A 19,679-nucleotide genomic window follows, 5' to 3' on the forward strand; every position below is an offset into this window, starting at 1 on the left:
TTGCTTTTACTAAACTCTATTGTTGATTTTTTTGTTTGTTTTGTCATTCACGGACCTTGAATTCAAAGTCTGGGTGCTGTCCTAAGCCCTTTTGATCAATGCTAGCCTTCTACCACTTTGAGCCACAGTGCCACTTCCCATTTCAGGTGGTTAATTGGAGATGAGCCTCTCAAGGACTTTCCTGCCCTTGCTGGCTTTGAACCACGATTCTCAGATCTCAGCCTCCTGAGTAGGTAGGATGACAGGTGTGAGCCAGTGTGCCTGGCTATATTTTCTTTTAATGTTGTTGTGGTTTTCTGACTTATTTGTTTAGAAAATTGTTTTAGAATTTTTAACATTTTTTATTATGTCAGGATGTAACAAGTAGCATTAAGGCTAGGATGATCATACATTAAGGGGTTTCTAAGGTCACAAGACTTAGACATTGTCTGTTGGTAGCTTCTCCTTCCTCCCCTGAATGTATCCCTGTTTGGACAGTCAATATTGGATCTCCTTACTCAAGTCTTGCTTCACTTCCAAGTTTAGTTTTAACCATTTTTTGCTATTTCTTTTGACCTTGGAGTTCTTAAATTCTTAATTTCTAAATACAAGAGATGGAGCTAATGAGTTTTTTAAATGTCATTAACAGAGTATTTAATAGTTTTTGCAGAAATAGTTTAGGCCTATGGTTCTGGAGTCAGACAGATTCACAGACCTGGAACGAAATCCCAGCTCTGTTAATATGGGCCATGAGACAGACAGTTGGCTTTCTTTTATGTTTGGTTTCTTTGTCTGAAAATCAAAGAATAGTAGAAGCCGTATAGTAACAGTATATGGATTAAATAAAATCAGATCAGAACCAAAGGTATTTAATAAATGTTAGCTTCTAAAGACAGTTTGACTTTTTAAACATTACTTTTATTTCCATAAACTACACTTACAAGAATCTTCATTAGCGTAAAAGAAACTACAGTTGCACTTATGTTTAATGTTAAACTTTAACATTCCTTTTAATTGCCAGACTTGTTCAGATTTTATGTGTACAAGTAATACTTTCACCATATAATACCTTAGAGGCATATCATATTTACATCACCTTTCTTCTCTCAGATAGGATCTCAAGAAGTAAGACATGCATCTAGGTCCTAGAAAGAGCACAGTGTGTCTTAAAATACTTGAAATGAGCCTGTTGGAGTCTTAACTGTTGACAGACTTGAAGGAGCTCTAAGGGTTATTTCAGAGTTCTTGGTATGCTTTTAGGAATAGTGTCTAGATTGTTATTGTACAACTGGAAAATAAACAATAGCTTCACACAAGTTCTTTACGTTAATGTTTATTTTCCTGTCATGAAATTTAAAGCTAGATACTGAAGAATAAAATGGCATTCTTTCTGAAAAAGGAGAATAGATATTGTAGTTAATGAGCTCTCTTATTTAAATGTGATAGGTCTTTGTATTGTATAGCTTCTGATTTTAACTGGAATGTTGGGAAGGTCATGTGTCTGGAGAATTTAGTGTGCCAGGCCTTGTTACATTCATTACCTTATGTCATTTTTACAGTAGATCTTGAGATCTACAGTAGATCTGGGGTTTTGGGGGCAGTCATAGGGCTTGAACTCAGGGCCTGGGCACCGTCTTTGAGCCTCTTGGAGCTGAAGGCTAAGCGCTCTACCTCTGGTTTTCTGGTGGTTAATTGGAGATAAGAGTCTAATGAACTTGCCTGCCCAGGTTGGCTTTCAACCACAATCCTCAGCTCTCAGCCTCCTGAGTAGCTAGGATTATAGGTGTGAGCCACTGGTGCCCAGCTCTGGCTTTTGGTTTTGGTTTGTTTTGCCCATACTAGGGCTTGAACTCGGCACTTGGGTGCTGCCTCTTAGCTTTTTCACTCAAAGCCCTCTACCATTTGAACCACAGCTCTACTTTCAGCTTTTTGGTAGTTAATTGGAGACAGGAGTCTTACAGACTTTCTTTCCTGAGCTAGCTTTGAACTGCTATCCTTAGATATAAGCGTAGGATTACAGGTATGACCCACCAGCACCTGGCTCTGGTTGTTTTTCTTCTATTACAGAGGCTCAGAATTGAGGCTCAGAGCACAGTTATATAGAACACCCAAGGTCATACCTTTTAAGTAAGGGGTGGGTTGGATTTCAGTCCAAGATATTCTGACTTCAGCCAGAACCTTCAATCTGCTGTGCTGTGTCTCTCTTCCTATCATCTTCCCTTAGCCTCAGTCGAAAGCTTTCAGGGTATGGCATGGCTCTTGTCAGATTTTTAGATATCATCTCCAAACCAACCTCTGACCCGTAACCACGTCACCTGGCACCCAGAACCATTGTGCAGCCTTCATCAAATCTGCACACACACACCCCATAGCATTGTGTTTACTCTGTGTGTTGGCAGCAGAGGCTGAAAAGGAAATGCAGAAAAAGCATCGAATGTTTTTTCATAATGTAAACCAAATGTTGGTGGCGTGGGTGAGCTCTTGGGAGGAAAGGCTATAAAAATCTGACAAATAAACAAATAACTGGCTCTTTAAATAAACTGGCACCAAAAAACCCTATTGGATATTGTGTCTGCCTTTGCTCACTAAAATGTGAATTCACTTTGCTTGTTGGGGTCAGGGCTGGGGGTGGGAAGGAGAGGCTTGTGAAGGACTGAACTGCTCCTCCTTAGGGAATGATAGCCCCCCTCGGTACAAAGCAGCATCTCTGTCATAGCTGTTTTGTGTGGACATTCTTAGATACTTCAAAAGGATTACTGAGAGAAGAGGGTTCAAATGACGGTCAGTGAGTAAACTTCACAGAATGTATTTTGAGAACAAGAATTGAATTACTTTACTAATCTCTACAAATAGGACCAATTACAACAGCAAGCTGAGACTCTTGCTTCCAAATGTGTTGGTGTAGGGGGCTACCCTCAAGATCCCCTTTGCTACTCCCACTCTCAAAACCAACCAATGGTAAGCAATCTCAGCAACAGAATGTGTGCTGCAGATGCAGACCCTGGGCCCCTGAGTTTCTTGCATCTTTAGAGGGGCGGGGGAGGGGGACTGCTGGCTCTTGCCTGTGTGGAAGTGCCTTTTCCTGAGGAGGCCATCCCAGGCTGACTCTAGAGTTTCATTCTGGAAGGTGAGAAGATGAGCACTAAGCAGAAGTGGGACCATCAGTCCTGCCAGCTGCAGAGGCTCTGGTTACAGAACTGAGCGACGCAGGCCATGGCAAGAGCCATGGCAGAGCCATCAAAGGAAGTGACTTGTGGAGGTCACCTTTGAACATGCTGAGATGGTGCAGAGGGACAGAAAGGGAGAGAAAACATGGGAAGTGGATGCTCTTATTAACTGTCCTTCCAAGTAGCATAAAGTTTGGGCACCTAATACAAACAAAGCCTGCAGATTATCATCCTGTTTCTGTTCTGAAAGAAATTCCCTTCAGGTTTGCTGCATGCTGCTGGCGCCTGGATTCTAAATGTCAAGGCCTAAACCTGAGTTGCAAATTCACACTTCTTCAGAGACCCTTGAATGATTAAAAAAAAAAAAAATAACAGCAACCTTGAAAATCAAGCTCTAAGTGTACCCCACACTCCAGGGAATGGCTCCCAACCCATTGAACCCTATGTAGTTGGTAAAATGTGTTTAAAATGTTGACTAGGTGGATTCATAAGCTTTTGTGTCTGAGATTAAAGAATATATATATGTAACATCGCTCACATGCTATGGTGGAATGGTAGACAGTTGCCTGAGAGCATGATGTGCTGTTTTGTCTGCACCAAGATCTCTAAACTTTATTTTATACCCTGATGTTCTAGAAATCACTTGTTCACACAGTCATAGGTTATTAGATGAAAGCAATGAATAACATTCAAGCTAAAACTAGGGTAAGGTCTTCATGATATAGGACTGTATTTATATAGTTAATTAAGAAAAAAAAGAAACATATTGAGTGCTGGTTGCTGGTGGCTCACACCTATAATCCTAGCTTTTCAGGCGGCTCAAACCTGGAGGATCAAGGTTTGAAGCCAGCCTAGGAAGAAAAGTCTTCAAGACTCCCATCTTCTGAATAACCAGCAAAATGTCAAGCTAGAGGTTTGGCTCAAGTGGTAGGAGCATCACCCCAAGTAAGTGCAAAGTCTTCTTATTAGCAAAAAGAAAACCTACCTATTGAGAGTCTGAGAATGTAGCTCAGTAACCTTGTGTTTGCTTTGCGTGGGCGACCCCCTAGATTTGATGCACAGTATCAAAACAAAAATGAAAGCTTTCAAATTCACTGAAATCAGTAGTTCTAAATGCTTTATTTTTTTCCCTTGAACCCTAGTTTCTAGCTTCTGCTTAAGGAAATCACAGATGTGCGTGTGCACACGCACCAGTCTTTGTGGGCTTGAACTCAGGGCCTTTTGTTCAAGTCTAGTGCAGTCTGTCAATTGAGCCAAAACTTCACCTCTCACCTTTTGGAGGTTAATTGGAGATAGGAGTCTCCACAGCTTTCCTGTTGTAGTTAGCTTTGAACTTCTATCCTTAGATCTCAGATCTTAGCCTCCTGAGTAGGTAGGATTACAGATGTGAGCCACTGGTGCCCAGCTACAAGTGTTTTTCTTTATTTGCGTAGGTTAGTGCCTTATGCATACATTGCAAATTGAGGGTCACTTGTCTCTAACCTCCACACCTACCCTTGGAAATATATCTGAATTTGTCAAAAATTAGGGCTGTGGCAGTAGTGATACTTTATAGACATGACTGTGGTTCACCATTCCAGAAACACAGAGGATGATACATTCCCTTGTCACAGATAAGGAAACAAACCCAGTACCATCTCCCTAGTAAGTGGCATCAACTGAAGGTCTCAGACTTTCCTGATGGGTGAAAGGCAATTGGCATGATCTGGATGGATTTGACAACTAAAGAGTATTAAGGTTGGGGGCTGGGAATATGGCCTAGTGGCAAGAGTGCTTGCCTCATATACATGAGGCCCTGGGTTCGATTCCTCAGTTCCACATATACAGAAAATGGCCAGAAGCGGCGCTGCGGCTCAAGTGGCAGAGTGCTAGCCTTGAGCAAGAAGAAGCCAGGGACTGTGCTCAGGCCCTGAGTTCACGGCCTAGGACTGGCACCCCCCCCCCCCAAAAAAAAAGAGTATTAAGGATAATCATTGATGAGTCTTGTTTTATTTTGTTGTAAAAATAGCGCATATTTATTGTTAAACCCATAGATGAGCAAAAAAGGAAAATCATCTAAAATCACTTTTCTGCAGACAAGCAGTGTTACTATTTAGGTTAAATCTTTGTTATTTTGTTTGACTACCATGGTTTTATCTTACTTTTGCAAAACTTTGATGCTCTATGTATTAATAGTCTGCCTAGTATATCATCAAGAATACTGTTAAGTTATATTTCATGGCTGCTTTCATCAAAGCAATTGTATAGCTAGTACTCTTGTTAGACATTTGCATTGATGATGACTTTGTATCTATCATCATCTGTGACTTAAGTGTTGTTTATGTACAGGCCCAGAATTAGCAGCCTGATCATCCTCTATATTAAGAGGAAAAAAATAATTCTCTTTTCATCTTGTACTTTTTTGGTTACTGATGGAATAAAACTTAGTAGTATTTCATCTTTAATGATTTGTTTGTGCCCTTTACTTTGTTAACTTTTATTATTTTAAAAGTGTACTTTTTTGCCATGGTGCTAATTTTTGTTTCTTAAAAGCTTTGCCAAGTGGAGTATGGTGGCATATGCTTACGATTTCAGAAATTGAAGGTAGAAACAAGAAAGTCTTGAATTTGAAGAAGCCTTTCTGGATTACACAGAGAGACTTGCTCAAAAAGAAAGCTAGAAGAATGCTTAGCCAACAGTATTAACATTACTGTGTTTTACTTTTGGATTTATTTCTGGTATTTTCTGACTATTGCAGATATTCCCTCCCCCCTACTTTGATGTTTTCCTTTTGGTTTTGTTTCTGTTTTGACTCATAGAAATTTATGCACTGAGGTTATCCATGTTTATCTTCATGGTTTCTGCTCTTGATATAATACATAGTAGGAAGATTTTGCTCATTTCAAAATTATGTAAACTTTTCATATATGTACTTGTTTGCCCATTATGATTTTACTTATTGCATTGATGTCTTTGGTCCATATGAAATTGATTTTGGCATGTGGTATAAAGGGTAGTCTTAACTTCCCCCCCACTAGTTTGAAATACTAACTTGAATATACTTTGGAATATACTTGATACTTGACAGTTTTTGACTTTGTTGTTAAGTTACTTGCCAATCAGTTTTTCATTCCTTGTATTAAGCATTTTAACTATTATAGCTATATAATGTGTGTCAATACCTAATGGGTCATTATTTCTTTACAAAAATTATCTCATTTTTAGCTAGGTGTGGTAGCACATATCTATAATGTCAACACATGGGAGACAGGAAGGAAGATCAAAAATTTGAGATCAGCCTGGGTTCACAGCAAAGTCCTATCTCAAAAGAGGAAAAGAAATTATCTTTCAAATAAAATGTAGAATTATCTTGTCAAGTTGATTGGAAAGACATTTCCTTTTATAGAGTCATTTTTCGGTGAATCAACAAATTCACTGAACATTTTTGCTTCAGATATCTTTCTTTCTTCAGAAAGCAATTGTCCTCCTTTTCTTTCCCCTCCCTTGAGCCACATCTTCAGCCTGGTCTTTTACTGGTTGATTGTAAACAGTCTTGGGCTTTTTGCTTAGACTGGTTTTGAACTGTGGTCCTTCAGGTTTCAGTTTTCTGGGCAAGATTACAGGCCTGAACTGCTATCATTAACTACGACTTTATTCTTATATGTCCTACACGTTTCCCATTTATTCCTATCATTTAGGGGTCTTTTTGATTGCTACTTGAAGATTAAAAATTCTAACTGGTTAAGAATATAGATTATGGGCTTGGAATGTGGCTTAGCAGTAGAATGCTTGCCTAGCATACATGAAACCCTGGGTTCGATTCCTTACTACCTCATAAACAGAAAAGGCTGGAAGTGCTGCTGTGGCATAAGTGGTAGCATGCTAGACTGGAGCAAAAAGAAGCTCAGGGACAGTGCTCAGTCCCTGAGTTCAAGCCCCAGGAAGCCAAAAAAAAAGAAAAAGAAAGAAAGAGTGTAGATTCTTCAGTTTTAAATTTTTAATCCTGTTTATAAGTGACAGAATAAATGAACTACTAAAGAATGTATCAGTATGTTACTGCTACTTGGCAATTACTTGGTCTTCCATATTCATATTCAGTCTAATCATAGGACATATTTATTCATCATACCTTAAACAGTATAACTTCTGTTTTCTTACAGATTTCAGAGACAACTGTCTGAACCCTGCCACCCCTTCCCTCCTCAGTCAGGAGTTCCTGGAGATAATCGCCCTAGTTACCACAGACAAATGTCAGAACCCATTGTCTCTGCAGCTCCCCCACCCCCTCAGGGATTCAAGCAGGAATACCATGACCCACTCTATGAACATGGGGTCGCTGGGATGCCAGGTCCCCCCACTCATGGGTTCCAGTCACCAATGGGAATCAAGCAGGAGCCCCGGGATTACTGCGTTGATTCAGGTTAGCTCCAAGTCATGTTCTTATTTCTTTATTCTTGCATTCATCCCTCTGATCAGTTCTGTCTTCTATCTGTAAGGCTTTGGGAACGAATGTCACAAGATTTGCCTCCAAACTGCATATGTAGGTTGATGGATAGCATGGAAAGCATTGGGGTTCTATCCTCAATTATACCACCAGAAGGAAAAGGAAAAGTGCCCTTAGAGAATGTAGGAAGTAGTTACAGGAGATGTATTTATGCATGGCTAAATACAAAACAGAAGAGAGAAGCAGTGTAGATGGTAGAAAGCGCAGCAGGCATCTAAAATTCATACAAAGTACCACTGAAACTGGCCTGAAGATTGCTGGGGTTCCATCTTGGTTGGGGCCTGTGTCAAAACTTAGCACAGCTCAAGGGTCACTGGACACAAGCAATGTCTTTAGTCTTGACCTATTTGGTGGCTTTGATTTTTCTTAGAACAGACTGAACACACCCAGTATGGTTGTAAAAAAGAGAGTCCACATGTAAGAAAGTATCTGAGAAAGTGTTTATGTAGCTGTCATAGGGTGCTGTCTGTATACTATGGGAAAGCCTCGCTTGGTTACTTCATGAAGTTCACAGGCCTTTACAGTGATCGCAGCTAGGGAGGTTGGCTCTGGGAGGTGTAACGTGTGCGCACTTGTTTCTTTAGGGAGTATCTCTTGCCTAGAAACTTCAGTGCTTGAACAACATAAAGCTGTCTGAACTTCCCTCCTCACCTCATTCATAGCTTCATAATGTCCCATCATAGTCCAGTCTCATTCATTAAATAAATTAGGGGAAAGGAGAATTGGAATTTGGCACTTTACACATGCAGAAACTATTTAACTTTTTTTTTTCTTTTGCCCTAAAGAAATGATTAAAAAAAAACTTTCCTCCTTTTTCTTAGAGCTAAAGTAATCTGAGGGTGCCTGGTAGATTTGCAGCCTTCCCTTTATGTGTTTTTCTTAAGATCATGGGAAAAGTTGGCATAGTATGATTTTTGCAGTTGGAATAGGACAGAATTTGCATGTGGCTTTCTCAGAAGTAACAAATTACTCTATCCTAGCAGAAATTGCTCATGGGAAGGGCTGAGAAGGTAGGCTGAAGGAGTCATACATCTGATATTTTTTTTTTGCCAGTCTTTTAAAAAAACTAATTCCCCCCCCCCCCCCACCATTAGCTCTGTCATGAGATTTGGTGTTTGCTGATCATTAGCAAAATGTGTGAATTATAAGTAAGGCATCATTTATTTCCTCCCAGGACTCTTGGTAAGGAACATCTTCCTTTCTAAATTATAGGGTTTCCACATAGCTTGTGGGGCTGTATCTCTTTCTCAGAACAAAGCCAGAACGACCTGCCCTTGACCATGAGAAGGTTAAGAGCTTTATTATCAAGATCTGACTATGTGCTTCTTTGCAGAAATTATTGGTGAGAGTTAATGTGTGCTTCTCTTTCAGAAGTGCCTAACTGCCAGTCATCCTACATTAGAGGGGGGTATTTCTCCAGCAGCCATGAAGGTAAGGAACTTGTCTGAGATTGAATGATCGGTTAATTGGTTGGCTGGTTGGTTAAGTTTAAAATTACTGTCTGTACATTGAGATTTGAGATTATAGTTTTTTAGCTCATAAATAGGAGAGCTAATTGATGGTAATTTTTAGATGTTTTGCATATAGTTCAACTACTATGGGAACTGTTACCTTCCCCCCCCCCCCCTTCCTTTCTTTCATGCTAGTACTAGGGCTTGGACTCAGGGTCTAAAACTTGCTGGTTAGGCAAGCTCTGTACCCATTTTACCATGTGCCCTACACTTTTTGCTTTGTGTGTGTGTGTGTGTGCCAGTCCTGGGGCTTGAACTCAGGGCCTGAGCACTGTCCCTGGCTTCTTTCTGCTCAAGGCTAACATGTACCACTTGAGCCACGGTGCCACTCCCGCCTTTTCTGTATATGGAGTGCTGAGGAATTGAACTTGGGGCTTCATGCATGCTAGGCAAGCATTCTAACACTAGGCCACATTCCTAGCCTGCTTTTTTTAGTTTGTTTTTCAGGTAGAGCCTTACACTTTTGCCCAAAGAAAATGAAAGTTTATTTTATTTATTTTTTCTTAATTGGCACTGGACTGAACTTAGGGCCCCACACCTTCTAGACAAGTGCTCTGTCACTTTCACCATACTCCTAGCTCTTTATTTTAAGCAGATTTTCAACTGGAGTTTTTGCCTTGGAATGCCTTCCTGTATGCTTCCCCGTAGCTGAAACTATAGGCGTATATCACCATACCAGACTTGGTTAAGATAGGATCTCAGTAACTTTTTGCCTGGGGTTGACCTCAAACCACCATCTTCCTGATCTTTACCTTATTAGTGTCTAGAATTGCAGGCACACACCACCACACTTGGCCAAAACAATTTTAAAACATAGTTCTCGGCTTTAGTTTGGGATGGTTCTTCATTATAATTTATTATATAAGGAATGGTTTCCACTTTTAAAATAAATTTTGGGTGTTCCTTGCTGGCACTGAGAGGTCTGGGAAGTTCATGAACTGGCCATGAGTGGAAAGAAGCAGGGAATGGAGCAGGGAGGTTGGTGTGACTATTTAGAGGTATTTTGTGGACAAAATGATGTATAGGTGGACACAAAAATGTTTGCTAATAGGATAAATTAAAAGTACCTCAAAGGAGAAACATGAGAATGAATATAAAGCAGTTTACCCACATGCCTGAATTAATTACATCTTCGTGTTTTTTGTAGGTAAAATGATAGTTTTATATTAAGGCCATTGTGTCTGTTCAAGTTCTTATGCCCATTCCCTCTGAAACCAGCTAATTGAGCAAGTCCCGAAGATAATCTTAATATAATTAGGAACAAGAGCACTGGGCAAAGTTGAGTCTGATTTCGCCTTCATTAGCACTGACCCAATTGAGGTAAAGGTAATTTAGAACAAATAGATGCATAGTTGTTCTGCAGAATATGATCTTAAGGAAGTGGTCAGAACAGAGCTGGAATCTGTTTCCTAGAGGAGCTTGTTTTTGAGATAGTTTTGTTTAACACATGAACTTCTTTATGCTATTCTTACTATAAGCTATACATACTGATTATACAAAATTTAGAACATGCAGAGAGGCACAGAGGAAAATGAAATATAACACTGTCTAGAATTGATCCATTTATGTGCTGTATAGTTGCTATATGGTTGTGGGGGGGGGGTAGGGGCAGTCCTGGGGCTTGAACTCTGGAAACTGTCCCTGAACAACTTTTTGCTCAAGGCTAGCTAGCACTCTGCCCCTTGAGTCACAGCACCACTTCTGGCTTCTTCTGAGTAGTTTACTAGAGATAGGAGTCTCACGGACTTTCCTGCTCAGTCTGGCTTTGAACTGTGATCCTCAGATCTCAGCCTCCTGAATAGCTAGGATTTTACAAGCATGAGCCTCTGGTCCCCAGCTTCTGTGCTTTTTTTCCCCCTATGCATATGTAAATGTAGATTCATATCAATGGTTTTATAGGCCATTTTGTTTAATAATAGTCATTCAATTTTTAATATGCTTCACATGTATTTTTAAGTCATTTAGTCCTCCCACAAGCCATGTAAGATAGAAATTCACATTAAGCTATCCAGTATAATTTGGAAACTGAGACCCAAAGATGTTTCATATATATGACAGGGAAGGTAAAGCCACAATTTTGAGCCAAGACTCCACAGTTCAGTCTCCCTCCCTCCACACTGTTTACCAATGTAACTCTCACTATCCAGAATTCCTCAGTGCATCCCTCCTAGTGGCTGTATAGTACTTACTGCATAGGTATGCATTTAATTGATTACTTCTGGATGAAAATGTAGATATTTCCAGGCAATTCACAAATTAAGCATTTATCTAATTAACTCTTCAGTTCCCCTTGATTAATTCTTTTTTTTTTTTTTTTTTTTGCCAGTCCTGGGGCTTGGACTCAGGGCCTGAGCACTGTCCCTGGCTTCTTCTTGCTCAAGGCTAGCACTCTGCCACTTGAGCCACAGCGCCACTTCTGGCCATTATCTGTATATGTGGTGCTGGGGAATCGAACCCAGGGCCTCATGTATACGAGGCAAGCACTCTTGCCACTAGGCCATATCCCTAGCCCTCCCTTGATTAATTCTTAAAGCTAAATTCCTGAAGCTTCTGAGTTAACAGGATTATGACATTTTTGAAGCATTTACTACTATTTTACTTTTATTTTGTGAGGAGGGTCCTGTTTTGTTATGTTGTTTTGTGCATCATCACAGATATTTAGAATTTAGGATCTCTTAAGAGAATTAATTTGATGGGGATTCAGAGAAGAGGGGGCGGATAATTGAGCTGTCAGAGCTGCAAGGAACATTGCTGAATGAATAGCTCCTGTGTGAATGAATGACAATAACAAATCAGTTAGCTCATTTGACAAAAACAAGCCCTGTTGAGGACTGAGATAAAATTTGTAACATATAAAAGGCCTCAAGAGTTAGGTTAGGGCTTAAAAGTTACCTTTGTAGCCTGTGTGGTAAGTTTCGCACTTACCTTCTAAACACTGAAATCAAGAAGGTTTCTTCATTAGAACAGGTTTCCTAGAAAAGTATTTTATTTTCTGCCATGTGCATCTGTCCCTAAATATCTTACGGCAATGGGATTCCCCAAGCCTGTGGCATCAGCTTTACCAGGCACTTGTTGGAAGTGTCTTGGGACTCAATTTAGAACTATGAAGTCAGAAACTCTTGAGGTGGAACCCAGCACACTGTTTTTCCTTGCAGGAGATGTGATGCCACTTTACTACATAGATTCTCAATTTTGGCTGCTCCTTAGGATTGCTTAGAGGACATCAGCATCATCATTGTTTTGGTGTCAGGGCTGGGGCTTGAAATCAGGCCTTTGGTGCTCTTGCTTACATATTTTGTTTTGTTTTGTTTTTGGTGGCCAGTCCTGGGGCTTGGACTCAGGGCCTGAACACTGTCCCTGGCTTCTTTTTGCCACTTGAACCACAGCTCCACTTCTGGCTTTCTCTGTTTATGTGGGTGCTGAGGTATCAAACCTAGGACTTCATGCATGCTAGGCAAACACTCTACCACTAAGCTACATTCCCAGCCCTCTCACTTAGATTTTTTCACTCAAGACTTGAACTCTCTACCAATTGAGCCACACTTCCACTTCCAGCATTTTGCTGGTTAATTGGGTTGGAGATAGAGTCTCATGGACTTTTCTGCCTGAATTGGCTTTGAACCATGATCCTCGGATCTCAGCCTCTCCTGAGTAGCAAGGAGTATAGGTATGAGCCACCAGTCTTAAAATTTTTTGATGCCCAGTTTTCACCCAGAGCAATGAAATTAGACATTCCAGGGTAGGATCTGAGAGTATCTTTTTTTTTTAATTAAATTTGATTGATGACAAAGTGTTGTGCAAATAGGATACAGTTACATAATAAGGCAGTGAGTACATTTCTTGTGATATCTTACTCCCTTGTTTTTCTTTCCCTTCCCTAGATCAGTTAGGCATATATACAATATCCAGTGTACCAAAATCATATACAGTAACCATGTAGGGTACGCCAAAGGAAATTCACCTAGAACTTTACATGTAACATCAACAATAGAATCCTCCTGTGTCCTTCTCTTGGAGTTGTTTTTGCTTATCCTTGTCTTTATACGATCATGTGTACATAGCTGTTGAGCTATTGTAATCCACTGATAGGTCTGTTCTAGACCTTTTTATGTTTAGTAGTTGTTTGGTTTTAGATACATAATGTAAAGTTGCTGACCCAAACATGTGGAAATACCATTTGAAAAGAAGTTTGTTGTTTTGCAGACCTGGTCTCTACTGTCCATTCCCCCTTCCCGCCCCCCCCCCCCCCAACAGTCATATATCAAGAAGGCCATGTCCCTTTGTTCTCTGTGTTCTAGGCTTATCTCGCTCAACATTATTTGCTCAAGCTCTGACCATTTCCCTGTGAATACCAATATTTTTCACTTCTAATTGCTATGTAGTATTATAGGTAGCCCACTTTTTGTATCCATTCATTTGTAGTGGGGCATCTGGGTTGTTTCTATATTTTGGCTATTGTGAATTGTGCAGCGATTAACATGGATGGGAGTATCTTAAGACTGAAAGCCGCCAGTAGGTAGCATGTTAGATGACGTTCGAAAGAGGAGTGTCCAGATCTGGACCACTGGCTATGATAGACGGTTGTGAGGCTTTGATAGAAACAGCTGTGTGGGGCTCTCTTCCAGGTTCCTGGATGTTTCTGCAGAAGCAATTGATGTCTGCAGCAGGCAAACAAGGAGGGAGTGGGAGAAGAGAGCGAGGAAAATGTTTTGCATAATCACAACATTTAGGAAGGAGCATGCTCTTAGGGAAATATTTTTAGTAAGGCATTGGATTGCTTACTATACACAGACTATCTGATGAGTTTGTGTGTATTTTTCTTCCACACTCTTTCCCATCCCTTTCCCTAACCCTCCCCCCACACACACATTGAAGACATTAGTTTGAAAGAGACCAGCATTTTTAATTGTTTTAAATTACTCTGGCATGGATTTTCTATCCTCATCTGGGCTTGACCACAGACACCAATGAAAACAGTTAGCAAAACCCATGTTTCTGATTGGCATCTCTGATTGCCAGGATAGCCATTCTTGTCTCATGTTCACCTGGAGTCCTTGTGTAATGTTTTGAATCTTTCATTTCCACTTCACCCCACAAAGCAAGTTCTTCCTTCCTGCCGCCTTTATTTGAGTGGGTGATTAGATGGTTGTGGCCACAACAGAAATAACTGCTGGGTGTAAATTCAACTGACTAAAATTCACTTAAAACAAATAGCATCTTCCAGATGTTGTAGAGGACCACGTGTGGCATGAACTAAATTTTACAAAATGAACCCAATCTGCTGTACTCCTCATAGCAGGCCTTATTTGATTAGTTTTGAAAACCCAAACTGAGAATTTAATGACAATCTTTGAGGTTGTGAATGTTTTATCCTTACTTCAGAGGCATAAAAGCTTAAAAAATGGTGGCAAGTCTGACAGGTGTGTAAACTTTGAAGTTGTTTCCTTCCCACAACTTTATCATAGCTAGAATATCAAAATACATAAGGAAGGTCAAGAAATACACAGCACTAGCTATCACTAAAAGTAAAAAGCATCACATTTTATTGATAATATGAAGCATATCTACTATCATTAAAATCAGTTTTCTAGGACCAACTCTGAAAATAAATTTATCATACTGAATCCTTTACACTTGTTGTTTATGCCAATACTGAGGCTTGAACTTAGGGTCTGGATATGCTGCTCCTTAACTTTCTCACTCAAGACTGGCTTTAAGAATCGCATAGGTTTCCTTGCCAGACTGGGTTTGAACCACAATCTTCAGGTCTCAGCCTCTTGAGTTGACAGGATTATAGGTGTGAGTCACTGGTGCCCGGCAATATTGTTTAAATCTTTTTTTAAATAGAAATTCCAGAGTCTCATATCTTCGAATATGTATGACAGGCTCACTAATCTCAACAACAGTATATGATCTTTATCCTTAAGGAATTAAAATTCCATGACTGAGGACTTGCGCTTCCCACATTCCAGTTAATTGCTTAATAGTCCTTATCACAAAAGCAATTACTGTGTTTTTTTTTTTTAAGCTATCATTTATTAGGCACTCAAGTACCATGAGCTATTCTTGGCACTGAGTTGTAAAGATACAGCAATTGATCAATGGAATACGCTATATTAGAATACGCTATATAATTAACTCATTAAATTCTGGTGGCAACATTACAGTAGGAATTATTCTCTCCTTAGTGAATTATTCTCTCCTTAGTCTTGCCTTATGAAGAAAATGGAGCACAGAGGGAGTAATGTATTCAAGAATCATTGCTGGATGCCAGTAGCTCAAGCTTGTAATCCTAGCTACTCAGGTGGCTGAGATTTGAGGATTATTGTTGGAAGCCAGCCCAGGCTCACCATGAGACTCTGCAATTAACCACCAGAAAACTGCAAGTGGCAAGTGGTGCTGTGGCTCAAAGTGGTGGAGTGCTAGCCTTGAGCAAAAAAAGCTCAGGGATAGCACCCAGACCCTAGTTCAAGCCTTATGACTAGCTATCACAACAACATAAATCACAGTTAATTGGGGTCCACAAGTGTGGCTCTAGAACTGTACTCTTTAATTTCCATACCACATTTGTGTCCTTTCTTTTCTCCTTTATTGTGTGACTCCTTTAGTGGAGAACAACCAAATCTGTGTTCTCCTGGCTACCTGTTCTTCTAGCACAGTGCCTCTTCTAAAAAGGGAATTCAATAATAAAAAAATGCCAGTGAAATAGACTTAACCTTTGATAGAGTTAAGCAGCCAAGAAGTCTTGCCGGTGACCGAGGAAACATAATAATACAAACTTCAAAACAATCTTCATGTCTTCCAGGTGGGGCTGGTTTTGTCAAGACTCTTAAAATTTAATGCTGGTCTGCCTGAGAGACTAGTAGACTTGGGCTGGTTGTGAAGAAAATAGCAAGATCATGTTTTAACTCTTTTACCCAGGGGTTTTTCGATTCGCTGGAAATTCTTGTTTCTGAGGAAAATTAGAGTGTTTCCCTTGCCTGTCCCCTGCTATGTGTCAGTGCACAAATAATTTTATTCTACAGCCAGGTGAAGCAACTGAGCCCCAAGCACCGGGAGGCATCATTTATTAGACAGTAACTTGTGGGGCCTCCTGCGAAGTGCTCTGGGAAAAGACTGCCATGCAGCTCTGTTCCTCTGAGGCAGGCTGGACTGCGGGGAGCTTGTGATCCCAGCCAGGATCAGGAGGTGTTGTTTGCTAGCTTTGGTTTGAATGGCAATGCTTGGTGACCTGATGGTCAGTAATGAACACATGTTAAAGAGATTTTAGAAAGGCAACGTCACCCCATCCTTCTCCTTGCCTCTCTTTCTTCTGTGTGGGTCCTAGGGCTTGAACTCAGGGCCTGGGCACTGTCCCTAAGCTTCTTTTGCTCAAGGCTAGTGCTTTACCATTTGACCCACATCTTTACTTCCAGCCTTTTGGTAGTTAATTGGTGAGTCTTGTGGACTTCCCCTTGCCTGGGCTAGCTTTGGACTGTGAGTCTCAGATCCCAGCTCCCTGAGTAGCTAGTATTACAAGCATGTACTACTGACTCTGGCATGCTGGGTGTTCTTTACCTTCCAAGCTCTTTTACAACCCAAAAAGGTATGTAGGTGACCTGGACAACTTTGTAGGGAAGGTTGAAATAAAAGGAAAATGGTAGATTATGTGCAGATCAAATAAATCATCCATCTAGGTCAACCAAAATAGACAAGATGTCTTTTCAAATCTAAGGCTTAGTCACTGCCACACTGACTTACGCAGACCACATAAGCAAGATGCAAAGGAACCTACAGGGTGACTCAGGATTTCCTGCAGCTCTGGCTCTGATAGCAGGAATTGATGTTATCCTAAGCAAAACACAGGTGATTATATTAGAACCCGATGTCCAAGTCCTTTGGAAGTCCCTGCAAACAGTTGTAGGTCTTAGGACCTGAAAAGATGGAATTCTGTTTTAGCACTTCAGTCCATAGTTTTATAGTACAACATAGATGATCTGTTCAGTGTTGTGACCTTTCTCTTTAAACTCCTTCAGGTTTTCCTTATGAAAAAGATCCCCGGTTATACTTCGATGACACCTGTGTTGTACCTGAGAGACTGGAAGGTAAGATGTTTCTTCCAAGGCTTTGTGCTAAGTGATGTTAGAACTCCGCTGTTGCACCAAATTCAGTGATTACACGGCAGTAACAGCGCCTCCCTCTCCCCACCGTCCCCCAATTGTAGACTTATTTCATATATCTTTGTTTCCAAACAGGCAAAGTCAAGCAGGAGCCTACCCTGTATCGGGAGGGCCCCCCTTATCAGCGACGAGGCTCCCTTCAGCTGTGGCAGTTCCTCGTCACTCTTCTTGATGACCCGGCCAATGCCCACTTCATTGCCTGGACGGGACGAGGCATGGAGTTCAAGCTGATAGAACCAGAGGAGGTAGGCACTGGAAGTTTTACCCTGGTGGTTTTTTTGACTTGTCTATGTTGTTTATGGTTAGATGTTTATAATGTAAGCCTTTGTACCATATTGAATATACCCTTGTCATTCTCATTCTGGCCTGGCCAATAGGATAGTTTATACTACAAGGACTAACAGAGGGCATCACTACAGAACACATTAAAAAGTAGCACTGGGGGCTGGGAATGTGGCTTAGAAGTAGAGTGCTCACCTTCATGCATGAAGCTCTGGGTTTAATTACTCAGCACCACATACAACAGAAAAAGCCCTAAGTGGTGCTGTGGCTCAAGAGGTAGAGTGCTAGCCTTGACAGGTACAGTGCTCAGGCCCTGAGTCCAAGCCCCAGGACTGGCAAATAAAATAAAATAAAAAGTAGCACTGGCAAGAAGGTAGCTCAGTCGTAGAATACCTGCTGACCATGTGCAAAGCCTCTGATCTCTAACACCAAAAGAAAGGAGGGGAATGAGAATCAAAAAGGGGCAAGCTACTAAAATATAAATAAATTTGGGTTGATTAGAGTGGGTAGTGAGACTATGAAGACTTATATCCAAATATTTGTTCTCTTCTTGCGAAGTCTTTTTCAAGTTTTCAGAGACACAAACTGGATTTTGGTCTCTGCCTTGTATCTGAGGCTAAAGGAGATCACATCAATGTTACATTTTGATAATGCAACTACTCTATTACTACTTCACATGGCTCTGACCTGGAGAGATCAAATGATTAAAGATGGTTATCTTGCTGGGCTCAGATGGCTCATGCCTGTAATTCTTGGCTACTCAAGAGGCTGAGATCTGAGGGTCTAGGTTCAAAGCCAGCCGGGGCAGGAAAGTACATGAGACTCTTACCTCCAGTTAACCACCAGAAATCCAGAAGTGTTGATATGGCTCAAAGTTGGTAGAGCACTAGCCTTGAGCAAAAAAGAGCTTAGGAACAGTGCCCAGGCCCTGAGTTCAAGCCCCAAGACCAACCAAAAAAAAAAAAGAGGTTGGTTAATTTTAAGAACTTAATTTCTTTGAGGTGGTCATATTCTCAGTATCAAAAAAAAGAATGCTTAATTTCTATTTGATTGAGAGTAAAAAAATCTACACGAGTAGCTAGGATCTATTTGGTCAAGACTAAAAACAAATCTACAAGTGAGTAGCTAGGAAACTGAGATCTGAGGATCATGGTTCTGAGTCATCCTAGGCAGACAAATTCATGACACCTATCTCTAGTTAACCAGCACAAAACAGAAGTGGAAGCATGGCTCAAGTGGTAGAGCATCAGCCTTGAGTGAAAAAGCCAAGAGAGAGAGCATAATAGATGCCTTGAGTTTATACCCCTTATCATCACAAAGAAAAAAAGTTCTGTAAGTGGAAAGGAAATAACTGCTCCTCCAAATTGACATATGCTTCTTTCAGTAGCATGTACTTAGGTATGTGTGCTAAACTAACAGATCAAAAGATAACCAAATACCTTTCCGTTGAGCATGTGTAATTGAAATGGAAACAGCACTCTTAGAAAGCATTAGAGCACAGACTGCAGTTTTCGATGTTCATTTACCTCCAGGGATCATGTTTGCACATCACAGGGCTGTGTTAGCAGTGGGGGTCACAGCAGGAGGGAACAGTGTGGGTACTTGGTTTGGAAGAAGGAAATGTTCTGAAAGTGGAAACTAGACAGTATAGATTGGAGACCTATGAAGAATCTTGTAATGGTAGGAGAATAAGGCGTACTATTTAAAGTGGTGAAAAGAAAAACAAAGAAAGATTGTGTGGATGATTTTGCCAGTCAGGTAAATGGATCCATGTCAACGTTTTGAGTACTGTCAGCAATCTACCTTCAAAGCCAGAGTTTGGTGCCACTGTGTTTTCCTAAGGTTTCCTTTGTGGCTGAGTTGTACAGATGAGGAGCCTTGTCTTCAGCTTCTAGCTCCACTGGAGAGCTGCTTACCCCATATAGGCCCATACTTAGCCTCCTTGCTTTTTTCTAATAATGTGGCCTGGTTTATATGAGGCTGGAAGAAAGCATGTTGCCTCAACTCCAGGAGGCTTTTTGTGAAAGCAAATCCTTACTATGGATAGCCCTTATTGATTTATCCACTTTCACAAACTGGAGCTTTTATTACTTTATTG

At 40.7% G+C, this 19,679-nt stretch overlaps 1 protein-coding gene across 1 annotated transcript in view; it reads left to right on the forward strand.

Moving 5' to 3' along the window:
• Etv5 (ETS variant transcription factor 5) overlaps positions 1-19,679 on the forward strand; it is a 64,934-nt gene that overhangs the window by 36,084 nt on the left and 9,171 nt on the right. Inside the window, exons 8-11 of the mRNA XM_048347003.1 lie at positions 7,286-7,545; positions 9,001-9,060; positions 17,156-17,224; positions 17,375-17,544. Coding sequence (XP_048202960.1) covers positions 7,286-7,545; positions 9,001-9,060; positions 17,156-17,224; positions 17,375-17,544 — 559 coding nt within the window. The remainder of the gene's footprint in view (positions 1-7,285; positions 7,546-9,000; positions 9,061-17,155; positions 17,225-17,374; positions 17,545-19,679) is intronic.

This window comes from Perognathus longimembris, chromosome 5 (genome assembly GCF_023159225.1).
Source record: "Perognathus longimembris pacificus isolate PPM17 chromosome 5, ASM2315922v1, whole genome shotgun sequence".
In the NCBI taxonomy this organism is placed as follows: domain Eukaryota; kingdom Metazoa; phylum Chordata; class Mammalia; order Rodentia; family Heteromyidae; genus Perognathus; species Perognathus longimembris.